Raw genomic sequence first — 23,776 nt, 5'->3', positions numbered from 1 at the left:
TGTGGTAGATGAAGTGTAAATGTTCCAACCCTAAACAACAATCTACCAAAAAGCCTCCCTGGATTCATATCTTCAATTGCAAGACTGAAAAAGTAATCTTCAATAGCATTATCCTGCCATGGAAAACAACACACTTATGATTCATATGTTTGGGTTTATATAATTACTCATCGTATATTGAGATGTTGGGTTCAATTAATAAAGTTATAGTTTCATTTCGAAATCATTATTAATAACAATAACCCAATAGCTTAAATCTTTGTTGCACTCCAAAGATGTCTAAACTAATTCAAAGCTAAAAACATATACATCAACATTTTCATTGCATATTCCAGAGCTGTCCGAATGATGTGCAGGAAGACAAAGATGAAATAATGTTCTGAAGTTGAGGAAATAAGCAGGTTTCATATCAGATTATCAGGTGCTTTGTGCACATTAACTTATATAGATTGTAAAGCTACACTAAAGTTGCTCGATAAGACCAATACTCAAAGCCACAACAAACAGTTTTACCAATATATCTAAAAACAAATTACAGAATAAATTAGTCAGACTTTTTACACAGGATCCAAAGTTTTTATATGTTAATTAAAGAAACATTTGATTTATCTTACAACCCCTCCAAAGCTCTTTTTTGCAAGCTCTCGTACGATTGTAGAACAACAAGCTACATGGGTTGGAAACTGACTATCGGATTTGCAGGATAACACACGAGATACGACCAACAAATAAGGTGCAACTTATGAGAAAGACAATTGGGCCCTTCAACATTGTTGGTGAAAGAAGAAAGGCACATAGAAGGAACCTTAGCTTCTTGTTTTTAACAAGCTTGGGAATACATGATGAAGACCTTTGATGTATTTATTATCTCTTTAATCATGTCATTTGCCTGCAATAAACAAATAAAATGATGCAAGGGTTGAGTTAGAATATATATGATAGGCTGATATGCATGTCTACGATAGTGCTGAACAGCTTCATTATGTGGGGCACTTCATCAAACCAATCATGTAATCCACCGAGCACCTCTATTTGGTCAAGGTCATTGACATCATTGAAATAAATTACAGTATTTCTATTATTACATAACCTACTTCTCATCTTGGAGTTTTTAACTAAATAGCAGTAGTTGTAAAAAGTATTTACCAAAACAATGTAGTTTGTAAATTATTTACCAAAACATGGTAAATAGAAGGAACCTTGGCTTCTTCATGTTTTTGACAAGCTTAGGAAAAAGTGATGAAGTCCTTTGATGTATTATCTCTTTAATCTTGTCATTTGCCTGCAACAAAGAAATAAAATGATGCAAGGGTTGAGTTGGAATTTTGATAATACGCATGTCTATGAAAGAGCATTAGCCTCATTATGTGATAATAAACTGACACCATAGATCACATCAATCATGTAATCCACCTAGCACCTTTAGCTGGTCAAGGTCATAGACATCATTGAGAACAATTAGAGTATTTCTATTACATAAACCTACTTCTGATCTTGCATCTTCTTGCTCCCTTGATGTGTTATGTTAGACTATAATATCGTGGTAGTTGGAGGCAGTTATATATGATGTGCCTTACAGGTGATTGTTCGCTCTGCTGTGAGTCACACCCTGTCATGATATAGAGGTGGTGCTTTCCTTTGCTGTATAAATACAAAGTGTAGTCATATGAATTAGCTAAAGCTTATATACCAAGCATTCTCTTTCAATACTCGATGTATCTTACAGTATCAAAACCTAGGATCAAATCAGGAGTTTTTACCTTGATATGCAATCACCTTTGCAATCTGTTTTTCAATGTATGATGCGCAGTGTAATCGCATTCATAAATTCAGAGTGCAGACTATATGAACCGGCAAAGAGTTGAGAGATATATGGGTGTATGGATCTGATAGATGTTTTATTTCCATATAATATTGATAGAAGACTTAGAATTATCTTGGATCATAAATTCCTTAGATGCATCATTTGCCTCATCCCAAAATTCTGAGCAATCTGTTGCAAATTTTCTTGTTTGCACCGGATCATCTTTACTTTTTCTAGGAACGAGCTCAGCTGCAAATGAAGTCCAATACCCCTTTATGGAAAATGAAATGATATTGTATGATGGACTCAATGATGTGGTCTGCCTCAATGAACTAAAGGAAACATATCCCACGTGTGTCCTAACATCTCCACCATATTCAGGCTCTGGTACCTCATTGGATTCCTGCCAAATCTCAAACCGAGAATCTTCTTCATCTGGATCCTGCTTGATGCTTATATCCATCCACATTGTTAGGTCCTGGGTAACAATACGTATTAAGAACCCACAAAAGTCATTGCACCAATCATCTGGAAGATGCAGTATAAACGTGTCATCATGAGATTGAATATGCTGGGTATATAGGTCCCATTTAACATGTGGGTGACGCTTTGTAAATGTTTTTCCCCTAAAGAACCTACCTACAAACCCCTTTGGAATCTGCTGTTCAAGAACAACATTGATAAAATGATCTTCAATAGCATTTCCCTGCCATAAAAACACATTCATGTATTTGTATGTTTTGATAAATATATGATAAAGATCGAAATTCAAAAGGTACGTAGAGTAGAGGCAAACCTGGAGCATGGAGTCTAGTAATATCTCACCAACAAGTGGACCTACTTTCTTGTCCCCCCGAAGTGAGACTTTCCACAACCATTTACAGTTTGAAATATCTCCAATGCTTTCAAGTGAGCCACAAAAATCTGCTATGACAACGGCCATACTTGATGGCAGCTCCGACAACTCTACAAGTCCTTGGCACCATGACACGTTGAGCCATTTGAGCCGAGGAAGTCGGAAGCAACTAAAACTTAATCGTGAAAACTTATTTCCTCTTAGATCGAGCTGTTGCAAGTTGGGCAACTCTAAAACATTAGAGCCTAGGTCTTTATCTCGCAAGTTGAACCAGTGCAGATCCAACTTCCTTAAGAAGCGGAGTTCTTGCCAGTTGTTAAAAAACCCTAACCGACATAAACATTCTACACCAGGAAGATTGCTGCAACAATTAACAAAAAATTTTGGACAAGATTCTATGTAGGATGCAATTTCATTCCCACTATTATCCAAATCAAGATGTGGTAAATTCTCCATTTTCTGTTGTTGGATCTTTGGAAACTTAACAAGTTTGAGGTGTCCTTTGAATGAAAGGGTATCAAGTTTCTTTATTCCCCTAATCGGTGGAAACATCTCAAGACTGGGACAATATTCTATAGATAAGAAAACAAGCTTTTCCAAGCATCCAAACGATGGATGAATTTCTTCTAAATACCCACATCCATTAAGAATGAACCTTTCAAGATTTGGAAGTCCAATAAAATCTGGTGTCATGATTAGGTTATTCATATCACAAAGTTTCAATAACTTCAAATTTGGCAGCAACTGTTTAATAAAAGTGCAAACAAGTCAAAAATGTATAAAACGTGACAAGATTTGAAGGAAAATGGCACACACACACACGCATAAACTAGTTCCTTCCATCCACATATGGAAATCAACTGAATCAACTGAAGTGTTCAGTTATTTAATAAAATATCTATAAAACATATAAGAAAAACAAGATAATAATAGATCTTTAAACCCAAATCAGTGTTATCAATATTTTATAATGGTCTTTAATCAACAATGACTAATAGATCTTTAAACCCAAAAGGTAACGTAATGGGTGTATGAGTTGGCTGTTCTAAAAATAAATATATGAGATGATAACTTGTTGGAGGATGGGCTTTACATAAATACCATGTACTACAATGACTAATTAATATGTCAATAAACAATTTGTTTTTTGAAAAGTTTATAGTTATGAAGACAAATGGTATTCATAGAATAAAGGTCCAAGCTTTTTAATACTATAGATACTTGAAATTTACTCTGGATTAGTCATTTCAGTAATTCATCAACTTTGTTTTCTGATATGAACCCACCAAAGTTGACAAAAGTCTATCAGAGGCGCAAGAAGCATTCTCCGGGGGCTGTTTAGTACTTTTCGTAATTTAAAATATTTATGGTAATTATATGGTATTTGATTTTGTTTAGGATTTATCCTCTTACTTGAACCATGGGAAAACCAGACACCCGATCTGATACTGCCGCCTGAAACCTCAACAAGGATCCGACTCTTGATAAGAATCTAGTAGATTTTCAAACACAATCACTGGAGCGGTTCGAGAAGGTGGATCAAGAATTGGTGGAGATGAGGGCAGAATCGGAAAGTAGACAAGCAATTAAGAAATAATGGCCCTCCTACTTAGGGCATCGTAACCACCACCACCACCGCCTACGCAACCAATTCCCCAGGTGACCCCTCCAATTGTTACAATCACTAAGGTGGCTGCTTCTATTCCGCTAAAAACTGCCTCCAGGGGTTGGCAACAGCCACCAATCATGCAACCACACATGCAATCGCAACCCCAACCTTCTTACACGCCACATCCTCCTTTCTGTTCGATGAACAAAGATTCCTTGGACCACCTCCCTTCACCCTGGGGACGGTTCCAACAATAGCAAGTTTAAATCATACACCGGTGATGGATGGGGGATTGAGATCAGCACTTTCCAAGAAGCAATCACATGGGACCAACCATGGCAGCCACCAATCTCTAACCAAGGGCAAGGAAGGGGCCACTGTGAAGGCAACGACGTATATGGGTGGGTGTACAAGGCGGAACGGTTTTTTGCAAGGTTTTGAAAACCGGACCGGACATTGAACCGGCCGTCTTACTGGTCCGATGGTTCAACTGGTCCGACCGGTCCTAAAACCCGTAAAAACCGGTGTATATATATATATATATATATATATATATATATATATATATAATGATCCATAGTCTTTGAGGTTTGAAAAGGATTATGTTAAACAATGGGACAATCCTATAGTATCCCACATCGAAAGATAAATAGAATAAAAATTAGTTATTTGGAGTATAAAACGTATGAAGTAAAGGTTTTACATTAAGTAATCCTTATACTTCCCACATCGGTTGGAAGTAAAAACAAAGGTAGCCACTTGCTTATATAAAGAAGGGTCATGCAAATTAGTTCAGCCGGATCCATGCGTTGGGTCCATCAACCGGCGTTTGAAAGTTTAAGTTTTTTTTTTTCTTATAATTTATAAAAACCGGTTTTTCGTTGGTTGAACCGGGCTGGTTGAACCGGTTTTTTGGTGAACCGGACGGTTTTATCCGGTTTGAAAACAAACGGTTTTTAGGCTTGAGAAAACCGGTAACCTGACCGGTTCCCGGTTGAACCGGTCGAACCGGCCGGTCCGGTCCGGTTTTCAAAACATGGGTTTTTTGATATGCAGGGCCTAACCACATTAGGAGAGCGATTACAGACAGTAGTGTTGTGCCTAGAAGGTCCGGTACCAGCTTGGTACCATTGGAATGAACATGGGACACCATTTCAAAGTTGGGAGGAGCTTAAACTCAGGATATTGGAACGTTTTCAGACTTCTTAAGTGGGTGACCTATATGAGCAGTTTTTAGCCATCAAACAGGAGGATAGGCACAAAATTACATGGGGATATTTGAACAGTTGGCGGCTCAACTAGGGGGCATTCGCCGGAGGGTACTTTCGTTAAGGGACTTAAGCCAGATTTGCACAATCCGGTTAAAATGATGCAACCTACAAGGCTTGGACAAACGATTAAGTTGGCCTTGTTGATAGATGAAAGTCGAATGAGTTAATATGTGGGGCCAAACAAGGGCAAGTCAAGAGCAATGGGTAACCATTCTGCGACGGGTGGGGAACGACAACATGGTTCGTAGGCCCTCAAGGACACCTCAGGTGCAACTAACTACTAGAGCCCCTTCTAAAAGAATGACAAACGCGGAGTTTGCAGATACTAAGGCCAAGGGCCTTTGTTTCTGCTGTGGTGGAAAATTTGCATCTGGCCATCGTTGTCCTGACAAAACCCTTTTGCTGGTCGACGTTGAAGAGGAGGAACCCGAGAGGCAGGAGCATGTGCACTTGGACATGGTCTCAATGTCGGCGAGTTCGATAATGGGATTCACGACACCCCATACGATGAAGCCGTGTGGTATGATTAGTGATCAGGAGGAGGTGGTACTCATTGACAATGGTGCCACCCATAATTTTTTTGTCATTACACATTGTAGGGTGATGTGACCACGTCCTCCGGTAATCTGAAGCGGTGGCTCTGGGCGGTTACAGAGTAATCTTGGTCATTCCGGGAGACCTGCAAGGTCACAACAGAGAAGAACAATCTCTCTCTCTCTCTCTCTCTCTCTCTCTCTCTCTCTCTCTCTCTCTCTCTCTCTCTCTCTGAGGGAGGAGCTCTTGGAAAAATGCTAAAACGGTCAAGTTAGTGGTTGAATTGAGAGTGTATGGTTAGAGCTGAGAGAGAATGACTTACTCTTTAAGGTGGCGGAGGAGACCTTTTATGCTGGGACCTCTGGCCAATACATGGGACAAGGTCGTCAGCTCCGATAGGATCTAGTGCCTTGATTGATTAATCGTGCTCCTTGTTGTGCCAGAGCTGACGATTGGTTCAGGTAATAAGGTAGTAAAGCTCTGAGCATACTCCTTGTCGCTTGGAGTCATTGGATTTGTCACGGAGTGGAAGGCCCCCGCTGAGGGCTGAGCCTTCAATGTGGGCGTCCGGCTCTAGAGGGACGCCCGTGGCGCGAGACTTCGTTTTGGCGGCTGCAATGGGAGTAGCTTGGTCTGGCGGTCTTCCATGACGCCTTTCAGCAGGGCTGGGCGCAGCTTCTAGCCCGTGCTAAGGGCACATTATCATAGGGCTTCTAGGCTAAGCTGTGAAAGGGCTTCGCAAGATGGGGGTTATGATGGGGAACGAGAAGTGAGATCACAATAGAGGAATATGTAAGGGTATGGTATTAACTATTAACCCTACTTGAATACCAGTTGGTTAATGACTTTTACCCCCTTGGAACTGGGCAGCAACAATATCATATTTGGCATGAAGTAGTTGCATACGTTGGGCGATAAGAGAGTGAATTGGTAGGAATTAACAATAACCTGTTACGGTAACCAAAAAATGAGTAACATTGCGAGGTGAACCCGACCATCACTATTCTAGAAGTTCAGTGTTCGAATCTCAATCCCAAGTTCATCCCACGCTCGATGAACTCGGGACTGAGAGCGTTAACGTTCGACCCTATCGGTTCCCACAATTACAAAAAAGCAAGAACGTACGACTAGTGGATGTGATGATCACAGTGGAGATCATACAGCTGAGCTCTAGCCCATTCTCCAATCCATTTTTACTTGTTAAAAAAAGACAGCAGTGATGCTTCTATGTAGATTATCGTGCCCTGGCAGTTTTGGACAAATTCTAGATCTCGATTATAGACGAGCTATTGGACGAACTTCACGGGGCAGCGGTTTTCAACAAACATGATCTAAAATCAGGGTACCATTAGATTCGGATGAAACCGCAAGATGTTCCAAAAATGGCATTACGCACACACGAGGGACACTACAAGTTCCTTGTAATGCCTTTCGGGTTGACAAACGCTCCATCGACATTCCAGTCGTTAATTAATAAGGTTTTTTACCCTTTGTCTTTTCAAAGATATTTTGGTTTACAACAAAACAATGGAAGAACACCGGGGGAGCACCTCAAAGTCATTTTTGGCTGCCTTAAAACCGAGAGGTTGTTTTTCAACAGAAAGAAAAATGTGTTTTTGACCATGGGAGGGTGGATTATTTCAGTCACGTCGTGACCAAGGATGGGGCCATGGCTGATCATCTGAATAAGATTTTGGCTATGTTAGAGTGGCCGATTCCCAAGACTCTTCGAGAACTTAGTGGGTTCTTGGGTTTAACCAGTTATCACAGAAAATTTGTGCAATGATACAAAAGAAAATTTGCAAGAGCCTTAACAGATCTTTTAAAGAAGGATAAATTTGTTGGGAGTAACGAAGGAACCCATGCATTCCATTAATTACAACAAGCCATGACTCAAGTGCCCGTTTTAGCCTGATTTCTCCAAAAAGTTTACAGTGGAGATGAACGCATCTGGTCAAGGGGTAAGGGCAGTACTAATAGAAGAAGGCCAACCCGTAGCTTATTTCAACCGAGTATTGGGTAGCTAAGCCCAACTCAAATCGGTATAGGAGCGCGGGTTAATGGCAATTGTACTGGCGGTACAAAAATGGTGGTCATATTTGTTAGGACGCCAATTTACAGTATTGACCGATCAAAAGAGCTTGAAATTTTTGCTTGACCAGGGTTTGGTGGCCGGGGAACATCAACGCTAGAATTCAAAGTTATATGGGTTCAATTTCAAAATCTTGTATTGACCTGTGGGAGAGAATGGCGCTGTTGATGCGTTGTCCAGAGACGCGGAGAGGGAGTTTCCTTGTCGGCATTAACGGTTTCTCGGATTAGCAACCATGCTAACTTGCTGGCTAAATTGAGCCTTGACCAGCACATTTATGATATTCAGGCGAAAATTGATTCAGCTGCTGGTGACATGGATGTGTATGAGATCAGGAGGCATGACAGGGGCATGTGTTGTATAAGGGTATGCATATGGGTAAGCTGGTGATTCCACGAACATCTATCTGGGTCTCTCATGTGTTTCACAAATCGCATGCCGGGGCAAGTAGTGGTCATGAAGACATGTAAAAGACGTACCAATGCCTTTCTAGGGAGTTATATTAGATTGGTATGAAGAGGGATGTGGCAAAACCGGTGGTTGAATGTGCCAGATTTCAGTGCAATAAGTACTCCCATTTGGCACCGACAGGGTTGCTCCAACCGTTAAAGCTACCAGAACGGATCTAGGAAGATTTAACCATGGGGTGTTCATCAACCATTTTTTGAAGGAGCTATTTAAGGACTCGGGTACAACCCTAAAATGCAGGACCGCGTACCATCCGCAAACGGATGGCCAGACATAAGTCGTCAATAGAAATTTGGAAACATACTTGTGGTGTTTTTCTTCCACTCAGCCAAAGGAATGGGTGAAATGGCTACCATATATGGGTTGCGTATTGGTATAATACTTCATACCGCTCTTCTATTCGAATGGCCCCATTCAAGCTACTTTATGGACGAGATCCACCGCATTTGATTCGATATGATTCTGATATTGTTGTCACATTTGAGGTGGACAGATATCTACAAGCAAGGGATGAAGTTCTCAAGGAAATTAAGTTGTATCTGCTCCGGGCACAGTAGATTATGAAGACTCATGCTGATGGTAATAGAAGAGATGTGGAATTCGTGGCTGATGACTTGGTTTACTTGAAACTATGACCATATCGGAAGGTTACGGTAGCTAAAAGCACAAACGAGAAGTTGGCTCCGTGTTTCTATGGGCCATTCCAGGTTCTGACTCGAGTGGGCAAAGTGGCGTATAAGTTAAAGCTTCCCGATAATGCTTCTATTCATCCGGTTTTTCATGTTTACTAGCTTAAGAAGGTTGTCGGAAGTCAAGAGGTGCTCACAACCCTTCCCGAGGAATTGACTGCCACGGATGATGGGATGCTGGTTCCAGAAAAGGTGGTGCGAAGCAGAATACAGCGAGGTGTTGAGGAATGGTTGGTCCAGTGGAAAGGCTTACATGAGGAGAAAGCAACTTGGGAAGAGAAAGAGTCGGCTCAGCGACAGTTTCCCGAGTCTTACCTTGAGGACAAGGTGATATTTCAGAGAGAGGGGGGGAGGGGGTTATTGATATGAACCGACCAAAGTTGACAAAGGTGTATCAGAGGCGAAGAAGAAATCAATAGGGGCTGTTTAGTACTTTCCGTAATTAAAAATATTTATAGTAATTATATGGTATTTAATTTTGTTTAGGACATATCCTTTAGGTAGGAGGCTTAAATAAGGAGGGTTAAGCCCCCATTAGGGTTAGACAAGTTTTTCACAGTTTACATTCTGTTTGGAGACTTCCTGATTCTCAAAATTCAGGCTCCCCTTTATTGATTAATCAAAGCATTAGGTTATCTTTGATTCTGTTGTTAATCTGGTCTTATCATTTTCATCTATTAATTAAATAAAGTAATAAACAATACAAATTACCTTACAACCCTCCCAAAGTTGTTTTTGCAAGCCTTCGCACAATATAAGACAGCAAAGCTGCCTTAGTGGAAGGTCATTAGACAATGATAGTTGACCACCTCTTGAATCCATATACCGAAGGTTCTTCATGTTTGCAGAGTAGACCGTAGGAAGATCTTGTTCTTGTTTTTTTGTTGGGTGAAACCGAAAATCCATTTTTATTGCTTCGATCTTGTCAAGTTCCTGTGATAGAAGAACAAAATGGTATCAGGATAGATTCAAAATTTTTGTTTATACATAAATAATACATCATGCAAAGCTAGCTTAACCATTACCGCAGTTGCACCCATAACACATATCTTAAAAATATCTTCCCTCTTCCAAACTCTACTATGTTTTTCAGGATTCTTGCGGTGTTCACCTCTAACGATGTGGTGTCCCATTTCTTGCACCAGATCATGCATATCAAACCTTCCATTGGAAATAGTTATGAGAGCCTTTTGTATCAACACCTTCACTCCTATAACAGGATGAAAACCACAAGCATCAAGCATCTCCATTGCCCTATCTTTCTTCTCCCACCTAAAAAAACATGCTATATCAAGAAACAAGTCTTGCTCAAGTGGTTTAAGTCCATCAAAGCTGACTTTTAGCGCTTCCAAAATATTATCATCCGGGATGTCTTTCAGTCTGGCTAATGTACTCCTCCACTCATGAATGTTTTTGTCACACAAGAAAGAACCGATTACTGTAAGTGCTAATGGAAGCCCACCAGCATAAGAGACAACCTCTTTAGAAAGCTGCCCGTAATCTTCCGTCCATCTGTAATCCCGGCATGCATGCTTGCAAAAGAGCTTAATAGACTCATCATCGTTTAGCAAGCGAATATTGTGCATCACATCTACTCTGTGTGCATTTAATAAATGCACATCTCTTGTTGTGATTATTATTCGACTTCCTTCACCAAACCAATCATGTGATCCAGCTAACGCTTTTAGTTGGTCAAGCTGATTGACATCATCTAGCACAATCAAGACCATTTTGTGGCACAACCTATCCTTTATCATTTGTCTTCCTTCCTCAACTCTCTCTATTGTCACTTGCTTTTGTTTCAAAACACCAAAAATGATTTTCTCTTGCAATTTTTCCGATCCATTTTTGCTTGATTCCTCCCGGATATTTTTTATAAAGCAGCAACCATCAAACTTGCTAGAGATTTCATCATAAATAGCAGACACAAGAGTAGTCTTACCACCACCCCCGACCCCCCATATTCCAATCATGCGCACGCCACCTGAGCCAATTTGTAACTTTGATTTCAGATCTTGCATGCGAGCCTCTATTCCAACCAGGTTTTCATTTGCACTTTGAGTTACTAGATGCAGCCTACGAGAAATTGTGTCAACAATTTCTTTGATAACCTTTGATTCATGCCTACACGTTGGACATACAAGGATAATCAACACATGCTCACATTGACGAAAGAGGTAACGTTTTTCATGTTCCATGAAATAGAAATAAGGGATCATAATCACCATTAAAATTTAATATTTTAAATAGAAGTTGAAAAGTTAAATTTAAAGGTAGTTTGTAACAATTTTCTCGGGAAACATCGAAAATAGTTTCATATAACAAAAAGTGAAGCAAGATGGATGTGTTGCGGCTTGAAGCGAGGCATCAAGTATGCTATTAGAATCAGAACTTAACGAAGTCCATCAAAACTTAATTTAAGGTTATTCATAATCCTAGGACTTGATACATATCTTTTAACTTTACCAAAATGATAAATTGATCTAGTAGAGCCTGTGATTATCTAGTTCATCAACATCATCGAATAATCAAAACATTTAGATAAAAACTTCTAAGATACAAGTATACATGTGTTTCACAAAAACAATGAAGAAAATTACCCATTGGCAATGTGCTTGGATTCCCATCCAGAAATGTTACTTGCATCCATGAGTGCTTTTCTCCAAGATTCAACATTGTTCTCGTTCTCCAACTCATGTTTGGAAAATGTTTCTCCATATTTTCTCTTTTGTTTTCGCACATCAGATGGATCCACATTATAAAATATGGGCAAAACGATTTGGTTTCCGGTATCCTTGCATTTCATGATATGTGCAAGTTCATGTAAGCACCATGAAGAATCTGCATAGTTTTCAGAGAATATGATGACAGCAATTTGTGATTCTTCTATAGCATTCATAAGGGATGGACCTATCGATTCACCCCGAGGAAGTGTTTCATCGTCCTTGTAGGTGTAGATGCCTTGTTGTTCAAGAGCTGTGTAGAGATGATCTACAAAGGTCTTGCGGGTATCCTCTCCTCTAAAGCTAAGAAATACATCATACTTCCATGATTTAGAAGAAAATACCGGAGCGGAAGGGGAAAATGATGATGATGATGATGATGATGATGCCATTGATGTGTTGATATGTTGCCAGTATGTGGTTTGAGCACCTCAATGAAATGAACTTTATACAGACAGATGTGAGTTTCCAATAAAACCTGTTATCATATAGAAAAACCTTGTCAGAACTCATAATTGGAGTAACCGGTTACCACTAATTTAGGTGATATCAGTTGGTTTTAACACAATTACATTATACATACTAATATTTTGCTTATAGCTGTATGTTGAGATTTTTCTGAAAAGACAGGGTGAAAATTTCCCAACAACACCAAACTTTAGCATAATCCCTTTCTGAAATCTTTACTTTGCAAGCTTATACTTCAATTTCCATAGGATTTGTTCCTTTAATATCTTCTTTCAACTTGAATCATTTTGAGTATGTGGATGCTTTGCCTCTACAACTTGACTCTTCTCTCAAGTCTCTAGATTGGTTAACCACAAAGTGAAGATAATGGAAAAGTAAATATAATTCCCTTATCTTTATAATCAATTTTCATAGTTTCAACATTTAACCACCACACTTTTACATTGTACATTCTCACACCAAATTTATTGCATCACCTATGCTATTTGTCAGATAACTTATACCCCAAAATTTCACCAAATACATAAATACCATCTCTGACCTACCGTTCCATACAATAAAATATGGAATAAAGTAATACACCCCAGGGATTTTTACATTAAATAATGATATACACTACATCTTTTACCTAGAGTATATATCTTGGTTAACAATTCATTTGTATTGCATTCAAATTTCAAATCCAATGATTCACTAGTATAGTGTGAACAAAGTTGACCACTTTGGTACAAACCAATAATAATGTCATTACACACCCAGCATTTACATTGTTTACGAACAGCTTCTCCTATTTCATGCACAGGGTACACTCAGAAAGTCAATCGAAATTATGTTACTTAATTTCTTAGTTTAGCGGACTCTATCTATAAACATGATTCCAGGTGTTTCTTAATGAAAAAACAAGAAACTTCCCATCAAGACATGTCTATTTACAGGAAAGTTACTAAAAGTATGGATTTCATATAAACGGTCCCACACTCCCACTTTCATCTTTAAAATCATGATCTTCCAATAATTTTACACATCATTGCTGCCACTTAGTCATTCTCTATGGATAGAAAGGGATATATTCATATTTATAGATTGATGTCAACATCTATCTCTCCTAGGACAGAGGACACTTATAGCCTTCAAGATTTTTTCACTAAGTCACTACATTACAACTTTCAAAAGCCTACCATGTACAAAATTCACACTCATAATCATCATAACGTCTTCATTTACCATTGTATAATCATCATAAGGTCTTCACAAAGCTTACCTTTATGACCTTTTGCTTTACGGCTAAAACCCATAACTTGTATCCGAATAAAAAAATTTAGTATCTTTATTGAATTCCCCAAGTATTTGGTTCTTAAACGTAGTGAAACACAAATTCAAATAGTGCCAAGCTTACTTGGATTTGCTCAAAAAACACAGCAGCGCACAACGGACCAATCCGCCTATTATATTTTATTTTTGTATCGACAACTCATACACATATCATTAGGCTCATTTACTTCCAAATTCCATTCGTTTATAACATACACAACAGCATACTAACTTCACGAATTGCTTAATTTGATCATCTAACTACACTAATTCAAAAGCTTCACAGCTTTGGACTAAATTAGGTCATAATACGATTTCTCACATTCCGAATTGACATTTTTTTCACTGTTTGATTAAATTTACTTAATAAATTATATAAAAACATCATTAACAGCTAAGCGCTTCCATTTCTTTCTTATTGATAATTTGTGGTTCATCAAGTTATCAGTTTAGGGAACATACCTCAAATTCCCAGCAGCACCAAACTTTTAGCAGACGCCCTCACTAAGCTCTTCAGTTTGCAAGCTTATACTTCAATTTCGGAAAATTCCTTCCTTAATTTCTCTTTCGAACTTGGATCAATTTGAGTAGGTCGGTATCTTTTCTTCTATCGTTGACTACCCTCTCAGTTTTAGAAAGAGTAGGAAAAAAAAGTAATTATAAATAAGAGAACATTACAATTTTGTTCTCTGAATAATTTTTTAAAATTTTTTGGTCATAAAATAAAGAGTAAAATACATGAATGGTCCCTGTGGTTTGAGTTAATTTATATTTTTAGTCCTTAACTTAGTTTTTAATTCGGACCGTCCTATAGTTTGATTTTGTTACGATGTTGGTCCCTAGCGACTCAAAATGACCAATATAGCCATATCTATTATTTTCATTGTGTTGTTTTATTAACTTATTAAATAAAATTTTAAAAGAAATTTCTTATTAGATATGGCCCCTAGTCTTTCTAATATTGTGAAGAATGAAAGGGAAACCTAAACCACCGGTGACACCTCAGTTCCCCCTTCCTCCTTCTCCTCTCTTTCCGGTGCCACCTCCACAATGCCACTGAAATCGCTACCGCCGACGATGAAAACCTTCACGCAGTTGCCTGGTGTTCATGGGAAATGTGTTGCTCACTCCTCCTTCCAATCATTTTCCCCCTTTTACCCTGAATCAGCGAATCATCCAACAATTATCTGTCGCCCTTCTCCTCTTAACCAATGACACCCACAACCCACCTCAAACCCGTGTCAGCGGATCCCACAAGAAGAAGCAACCTATTGCAGGAGACCCGACGTCCGACGACCAAATCAACCAATGATTTCTGGATTTCGATTTCTTCACTACATGTTTAATCTAAGGTTTAAAATGTCAGACTGAATTAACGTCGAATCATTCCAAGGGCGGAGGATGGGGAACGACTGGAAGCTTCAAGTTAGACCCCTCCGATCCACCAAAATGAAAAAACCAAAGGGAGAAGATTGGATGAAGTAGTGTTGAATTGTGGTTGCCCTTTGTTAAACCTTTAAATCGCAAATCTGTATGTAACAAATTTTCTAATTATTGATCAATCTATCGAGTCTCAATGACATAATATGTTCTCTTGTGTCGATTCACCTAGGGGGTGTTTGGCTTATCTTTTGAGGGGCCAAAAGTTCTTTTTGGAAAAGATAGAATGCAAAAGATGTTTGGTAAAACCATTTTAAAAGTTACTTTTTGATTTTTTATATAAGGAAAATTGACATTTTGAAAAAGTCAGGAAATGTTGTCTTTTGATAACTTTTGTCAAAATGACTTTTGGCTCTAAAAAAGATAAGCCAAACACCCCCCCTAGATTGAATTTAGGATTTTTTGTATCTGCGATTTTTGTTTCAACGATTTTGCTTTTGGATTTGAGGCACAAGTTCAATTTTAGATGTATTTCAGATTTATTGTTTAACTTTACATAGATTTATGGTTGGATTTAAGGTACAAGTTCAATTTTAGATGTATTTTAGATTTATTGTTGAACTTTACATAGATTTATGGTTGGATTTGTGTTTAGTTTGGGGTGATTTATATGGTACTGGATCTATGGTCAAAGATGATGACCGGAGTTGGTATCGAGAACTAGATTTATGGTCGGAGATGGTGCCCAAATGTGGTGTCGGAAACGAGAAAAGGATTAAGGTGGAGTGGACTTGTCGGTTCCATTTTCAATAATATATTAACAATTTACATTATTTAAAATGATAGAAACATGGTGTTCGAGATTAAGTTTCGAGACATAAAACTTTAAGCTTGCAACAGAAAACTTTTCATTTCAAAACTTGAACATATAAATTCCGACAAAAGATCACATTACATGAACATGTGAGATTTAGATCAACAACCATAGAAGGATAAGATTAATAACATTTGTTGTCCTTTGGTCCTCACGGGAGGTTGAAAGATGATGATGATGATGATGGCAAGAACTCAAAGTAGAATCCCTCTAGAGAAAGTCCACCAACAAGCTCCAACACTAGATGAATGCTAGTTCAACTCTTGATAATACAACCTCTTGAGTTTGAACACCCAAAAAAGAATTTTTGGTGTTCAATAGAGTGTATTCTCTTCTTTTATCAACTAACAACTTATAGAGAGAATGAGAGAGTTTGTGAGAGTAAAAATTTCATTTACATGCTTAAGCATGAGGAAAAATGAAAGCCTTTCACTCTTTTAATCACCTCACACATGCAAGAGTCAACCATGACTAATATAAAAGTCTCTACATGCATTGGACCACCCATAAAGGTGGTATGGAGTGATTATACATGAAATCATGAGAGATAGGAGGGAAAGTTAGTCAAACACTCATTCTCTCTCCTCTTTAATACTCCAAGTCTTCTATTTTATCAACCTAGCTTTTATATTTTATAGACTTTCAACTATATATACATATATTTGTTAGTTTTATTTATTTAATATAACTCTTTAAATTAAATAAATAAATCTCACACAAAGTGAATCATTTAATAATGAAACAATAAAAGTACTAAACTTATAATGATTTATACACTCTTCTGAATCGCATTTTATTATTATTATTATTATTACCATGTAATAACAATTCAAGAGTTCTAATATTTTAATATAAGTCAAACTCATATACTAAAATTTTAATTCAAGTGTCTACTTGTTATTGGTGTGACCCTATAGGGTCATATGTTATTAGCAATATTGTTTTATTATCAATCTTGAGCAGATAGAACCAACAATCTCCCACTTGCGCAAGATTGAATCGTACAAGGATATACATAGTGGTGAATGTTTAGCAACATTTCACTTACCCCAACAACACATGACGAAGTGCCATTCAACAACATTTAATTCCCATAAGCCCAAAGCTTCAATTGATGTAACTAGGTGATGTATCGGTTATCCTTTTGTTTCGAACATCATGTTAAACATGAGACATGGATCACAATCATTCTCATTTGGTGTTCAACTTTAGTAAGATTCCTTATATGTATCACTCTCAACACATAAGAGGAAAAAATTCCACATTGACTACATACGCCTCTTATATAGATCATATTATACCTAATGATGGCCTTTTGACTGCATACAACCAATCTATGTCGGTAAGGAAATTGAAATCATATTGTATGATAAAGCCACCGACATTGTGTGCCTACTTAATGAATTAAATGAGATATTGTTGGATTAGTGTCTAAGTCCATAACTATTTTGGTATGTACTTGACCCGATGGTGCATGGTCTTTTTGGGTTGCCTTCACCAAAGCAACTTGCTAGGATGAATTATGGAGAGAGAGGATTAATTATGATTTATTAATATATTATGAGAATAATATATTAAAGGAGAAATCATATTGTTTAATTAATATTAGTCAAGAATTAATAAGAATTAACTTTGTGGCTAAAAGACATTAATTAAACTTAAGGGACTAGAACTGTCAATTGTGTGATAGTTGAATATTGGGCTAATGGACTCCATATTAGAGGGGTGGACGAATTCTATGGGGAAACCCATTAGAAATCGTCCAAGGCCTCTAAGGAGGGAGTCCATGGGTTGCTTAGGGCCTAAGCAGTCAAATTAGAGCTTCCTTGTTAGACAACCCTAATAGCCTCACTATTTAAGGATCCCTAGAGCACCAAAAACGTGGTGAAGTGATTCCTTAGGGTTTCTACACGTTTTTTGGTGCCTCCTCTCTTATCATTCTTCATCCTCTTGCTCTTGGTGTTTATGAGCCATTAGAGGAGTGACATTTGTGACTCTAAGCTTTCTAAAGCCATTACAAGGAGGATTTGAGATTGTTATTGCTACATAACAATCAAGGTAAGATCTAAACTCCATTCATAAGTTAATATGATTAATTGTATGCTAGATCTAAGGTTTAAAGTCTTGGATGAATTGCATGTACAATAGAGAAACCTAGATCCAAGCATTAGGGTTTGCATGAGCACATAGGTGATGGGTTTTTGTCATAAGAACATCCTATGTGCTCATACAAACCCTAATGCTTGGATCTAGGTTTCTCTATTGTACATGCAAGTTATCCAAGACTATAAATCCTAATTCTAGCACACAAGTAATCATATTAACATGAGAATGGGTTTAAGATATTACCTTGATTGTTATGTAGAAATAACAATCCCAATTCCTTCTTGTATTGACTTTAGAAATCTTAGAGTCACAAATGTCACTCCTCTAATGGTTCACAAACACCAAGAGCAAGAGGATGAGAAGGAGAGGTGAAGGAGGCTGCCCAAAACATGTGGAAACCCTAGAAGAAGTCTTGGCCACGTTTTTGGGGCATAAGGGATATATATATATATATATATATATATATATATATATATATATATATATATATATATATATAGTGAGGCTATTAGGGTTATCTTAACAAGGAAACCCTAATTTGGATGCTTAAGCCCTAAGCAACCCATGGACTCCTTTCCTTAAAGGCTTTGGACGATTTCTCATGGGTTTCCCCATAGAATTCGTCCACTCCTTAATATAAGGCAATCCATAGCCCAAATTGCAATTATCTTATAATTACAATTCCAGTCCCTTAAGTTTAATTAATCTCTTTTAGTCACAAACTGAATTCTTATTAATTCTTGACTAATATTAATTAAACAATATGATTTCTCCTTTAATATATTATTCTCATAATATATTAATAAATCATATTTAATCCTTTCTCTCCATAATTCATCCTATCAAGTTGCTTTGGTGAAGGCAACCCAAAAGGACCATGCACCATCAGGTCAAGTACGTACCAAAATAGTTATGGACTTAGACACTAATCCAATAATAGGATGTTCTTATGGCTAAAACCCATCAATGGTATCAGAGCCTTGATTGGTTTCTATTGTATTGATGCCTTGGTTATTTGTTCAAGCTTCAAAATCGATATTTTGGCTCCCTGCCTGATGAACTCGGCGAGTTCCAATGTGGACTCGGCGAGTTGCTCCAACTCGGCGAGTCCATAGAGGAACTCGGCGAGTTCGAGCATCAGAAGGAGGCAGTTTCGGGATTTATTGTTGTTTTGCTTGAGGATACTTGCCTTAATTGTTTTGGGTCTTTAATATTCGTATTTTATCTTATATTTGAGTATATCCTTGATTAAACAAAAGATATTTACCAATTGATTAGATAATAACTTCTTTATATGATTAAAGATTGATTATTTGTATTAATTGGGTAACTTATCTTGCAAGAAATTGAAATTAGGTCAAATATAGATAAAGACAAAATTAATTCTTTAATTTCTATTATTTGTTATTTTATCCTTGTGTTGTGAAAAAGTTTAAATTTTGCCCCTTTAGGTTTTATAGTTTAAATTTGAACTCAAAAGTTTTGGTTTTGAAATTTAAATAGTTGAAACCCAAATGTTTTTGAAATGTTTCAAAACTTGCCCTCAAGTTTTGGAATTTAAAAGTTGATTAAAAGTTTAATTTAGAAATGTTAAATTCTAAAACCCTAATATTGTTTTGAAAAGTTCAAATCACACCCTTATGGTTTTATTGATTAATTAAGGTGTATAATTAAAAGAGATTTAATAAATCCATAAAGTTTTGGTTTACAATTTAATTAAATTAAAAGTATAATTATTAAATTTGACCACCTAATATTTTAAAAGTGTAAAATACACCCTATACTATATATAACATTAAAAGTCTAATATTATATATATGTATGAGTAAAAGTCAGTCTTACAGTTAGTAGGCCTCATTCACGAAGCTGGTCTATAAGGGGTGTTTAAGGAAATTGCCTATAAAATGGCGATTGAATGGGTATCCACTCCTACCAACCGCACTCTTGACTAGTGGAGGGTCGTTAGCCGAACGGGTAGGATAGGACAGAAACCTTCCATTATAAGTATAATGAAGTACAAAAGTAACTAAATGCTTTCATAAAATTCCCAATCTTAGTTACTTTAGGCAAAAGTGAATTGATGCAATTCCATGAAATTACACTTTGTGCCCTTGCGAAGACGTTAGTGGAGCGTGTGTGCTTAACCGACACACTAAATGGTTCTAAGCAATGGTAGCAAAGGGTGACTCAATGTTTGTCATAGTGCGGTGGAGCGTGTGTGGTTAACCGGCACATCGAATAGGTGACTGTAACATGTGGGGGCACCATGTAAGTTTGCATGGTTATTCACACCCGCTTTGTGATCCTCGGTATCCCAGTCACAAACTAGAGGGGCATATCGAGATTTAAACATGCCATTGAAATGTTCAATGAATCTCAAAAGATCTAGGAATTTTCAATAGATTTAAAACTTAAATTTCTTTTTCGTTTTTCATGGTGGAAATTAGTGAATCGTCATTCATTTACCTTCAAATATTCTGCAACTATATTACGGCATCCCTTTTCTAGGTTGTAGAGTATTGTGTTGGGTCCTATCCTTAATATCTCATTTGGGTGATTTATTAAGGACTCAATCAATCAACTAACTTGAATTTTTTCTCCCGTTTTGTAGATGTCAAAGTATGACAACTATGGTCTTCCCAAATCCCGTGGAACAAGCTTTTCACATGAAGATGATATTCCACGATTCGATCGGGGAACAACAGATCATGCTTCACTTCCTCCACCTCCTCCAATTATTCTCCCTAACCCACAAGTTCGAAGGCTTGAAAAAGTTCAAGCTCACTCAAGCCCTTTTGGCAAGTAAACATGAAGAAGGAAAGTTGGTGTGTGCACACATCCTAAAGACGAAGTCACACATTGATAGGTTAAGAATGTTGGGATCTGTTGTCTGTGAGGAGCTGGCTGTTGATTGGGTTCTTCAGTCACTTCCTAACTCATATAGTGAGTTCGTAAGAGAGTACTATATGATGAACCATGACGTGTCCCTTATAGATCTCACTTACATGCTTATTGTTGCTGAATCAGCAATGATTTGGCGCACTGGAAAAGCAAAGTTGATTGGTGAATCTGCCTTCTAGACCTCTATGGATATAGGCAATGGCAACGAAAGACATGCCATGTTCGAAGAGTTTGATCAGAAGAGAAAGGCAAAGTCTGAAGTAGTTCCATGTGATGTTCCAAAAGAGTCAATTTGCTTTTATTGCCAAGAGAAGGGGCATTGGAGACGAAGCTGCCCTATTTACCTAAGAGATCTAAGAGATGGGAGAGTCAAAACGTATGGCTCTACTTTAGGTAAAATCCATTAACTAACTCTTTTAAGTTCCTATTCTAGATTCTTAATACATGATGTGATAAGATTACATTTGGTGTTTTGTAAGATCATAGAAAAGAGAGGAAGCTTAAGGAAAGAAGCGAGCGGAATCCAATCGTGAAGAAATGGTTTTCGATCGCATTGCTTGAAGATTGGTTTTTCTTAAGCTACTACTTGGAGTTAGAATAGATTGCTTAGGAATATGTAACAACATAGTTTTTCAGTTGAATTGCATTGTGAGGACAAATTTTTCCGCAATAAAATAAATTTTGATTTTATATTATTTATTTATCCTTGCAATAGCGCGTATGAAAAATTGATGTTTGAATGTTTCTATTATTAGCAATAATGGATTTGATTCTTAATTATGTTATTTTTGGAAAGGTCAAGAATTTACCAAATAGGGAAAGTTTCTCATCGCCCAAGTTTAAATTGGATAGAAACTTGGAATCATACAACTTGGTTGCATGATGAGAAATTTCATATTTGGAAATTAGACTAATTTGGTGACAAAGTGTCAAGTGAAGGACAAGGAGATCGAGTACACAAAGTTGTGTGTTGGTCAAGTCCACCACAAGAGTAACAAAGATGTTCGTCTTGATTTACTAAAGGTTTAGTAAATATGATATACTTATAAGATTAAGTGTAATTCTGAATTGATTGAAAGAGTTTAAATCAATAGCAGAACGAATAAGAAGAATCAAGTAGGCAGAAAGATAAAAGTTTCTCTATTCTAAGAAGAAGGGAGAGTACCTTTTATTATGTTTTATGATAGGTCTTAATGATTAAGAACCATATCTCAATTGATCCTCTAAGTGAGTCTTAGTGCAATTGTATGTCTAAAAAGAGGAATCAAGAATTGAAGAAATGGTTAAATCAAGAAGTCAATCATACTTCGTTCCAAAAACAAGTCTTAGAGTTAAGATTGTGACATTGAGTGACAAATCTTAAGAAGGTTTATAACATTCATCAAATGTGGAATTTGAAAAAGGGTTTTCTTATTCTTGTACATTTGAAATTGGAAAGTTGTGATGTCTTAGATAAGACAAAGACCAACTAAGACCAATTTTGTGAAGTGTTTTGTCTTGATAAAAGCTACACTAACTCTTGAATATTTGTTTGTCAAGAAATGTTTATTGACAAGAGAATCTTTTATGTCAAGGAGTCAGTGGAAGTCTTAATGGTCTTGAAAAGTTTCAAGAACTAATCAAGAGTAAACCTTATCAATCATTACTAGCACACGACTTGAGGTTTACAACCTATCGTGTTGACAATATCTTATTTATGTGTCATTCCAATTGAGTTAATTATGCATGTGAGTTCTATGAGTTCTCATTTGAATGAATAAAAGGCAAGGATCTTGATCAATGAAAAGTACATTGATAAGAAAGGGTGAGCTGCTTAACTACTAGGAAGACATGGTGGGCATTTGTGTTACTATAAGGCAAGAGATCAAGATTGAGAAAGTTCGGTCCATAAGAGTTTGGATTTGTCGCAAACTTTGGTTTTGGACAAATTCTCATGGATAGGAACACATACACCATTAAAATCTAAGTGTCATAAGATTCCCTCCTTCATGAAGATGACTGTGAGGAAATGCTTTCACCAAGAGAGATTTTAAGAAGATAGTGATTGTGAAAATTGTATTCTCAAATTTGATTATGGTTACAGTATCCCTTTCCATAATTAGAATTATGAGATATGGCAATTAGTCTGAATTGTTTAAGACACACATATGAGCTATCTAAGGCAAAGGTGTATGAGATTAAGAAGCTTAGATAAAAGATTATCAAAGCATTAGGTATTAGAAATATGAACTTAAGAAATTCAATAAGTATTGTTTTTTCTGGAAGTTAAGCTGTTTTATGAATACATGTCAAAGCTAGTGGGAGCATAAATGTTGTGCTTGTATGATTATTAAGACAAGTATTCCAAGTTAGCAATATTAATCATAGAAAACAAGAGTTATACTTTGCAAAGTCGTAAGGGTTGAATAGTTGTTTTGCTATAATTAAGGGAGAGAATATTATGCTTCATTTCAAATCTAAAGGCTTAGGTTGTGGACTGTTAATAAATTTAGTCAAGGATACATAGTGTGTTCTCAAATTTTGAAATTGTGAGAACATGGTACATAAAATATTATGACAGAAGATTGATAAAGTATCAGATCTTTAAGTAAGACATTAAGCATCGTGTCCCATACGCTTCGGGTATAGGATCGATTGCAAATGCTATAATATTTGACAATTCTAAGATTTTCCAAAGGTCTAGCGCATTT

At 37.0% G+C, this 23,776-nt stretch overlaps 1 protein-coding gene across 3 annotated transcripts; it reads right to left on the bottom strand.

The window, feature by feature from the left end:
• Positions 1 to 385: 385 nt before the first annotated feature.
• On the bottom strand, positions 386 to 14,456 carry LOC145065911 (TMV resistance protein N-like). Of its 3 annotated transcripts, XM_079013021.1 has the most exons (9): positions 14,288 to 14,456; positions 11,924 to 12,524; positions 10,349 to 11,447; positions 10,035 to 10,256; positions 2,601 to 3,404; positions 2,444 to 2,510; positions 1,761 to 2,332; positions 1,176 to 1,641; positions 386 to 889 (listed from the first exon to the last, which is right to left on the bottom strand). In XM_079013021.1, exons 2-7 carry the CDS (start codon positions 12,436 to 12,438, stop codon positions 1,899 to 1,901), a joined length of 3,141 nt encoding a protein of 1,046 aa, XP_078869147.1. In that variant the 5' UTR covers positions 12,439 to 12,524; positions 14,288 to 14,456; the 3' UTR covers positions 386 to 889; positions 1,176 to 1,641; positions 1,761 to 1,898. The 3 variants fall into 3 exon arrangements, with proteins under 3 accessions (XP_078869147.1, XP_078869145.1, XP_078869146.1); XM_079013019.1 differs by having other exon boundaries at positions 1,761 to 2,510; XM_079013020.1 differs by lacking the exon at positions 386 to 889 and having other exon boundaries at positions 1,145 to 1,282; positions 1,487 to 1,641; positions 1,761 to 2,510.
• Positions 14,457 to 23,776: the final 9,320 nt, after the last annotated feature.

This window comes from Lactuca serriola, chromosome 8, assembly GCF_051521515.1.
Source record: "Lactuca serriola cultivar US96UC23 chromosome 8, Lser_US96UC23_V15, whole genome shotgun sequence".
NCBI classification, from domain to species: domain Eukaryota; kingdom Viridiplantae; phylum Streptophyta; class Magnoliopsida; order Asterales; family Asteraceae; genus Lactuca; species Lactuca serriola.
Note: the sequence above shows the minus strand (reverse complement) of the source record. Positions and strands in the feature narration are given on the sequence as shown.

Bases quoted from the DNA above. Each gene is read 5' to 3' on its own strand.
- LOC145065911 (XM_079013019.1), bottom strand. From the start codon at position 12,438: ATGGCATCATCATCATCATCATCATCATCATTTTCCCCTTCCGCTCCG. The intron at 10,257-10,348 runs GTAATGGTTAAG...CTTCTATCACAG, and splicing joins GTGTTATGGGTGCAACTGCG to GAACTTGACAAGATCGAAGC. The intron at 2,511-2,600 runs GTTTGCCTCTAC...TTTTTATGGCAG, and splicing joins TACTAGACTCCATGCTCCAG to GGAAATGCTATTGAAGATCA.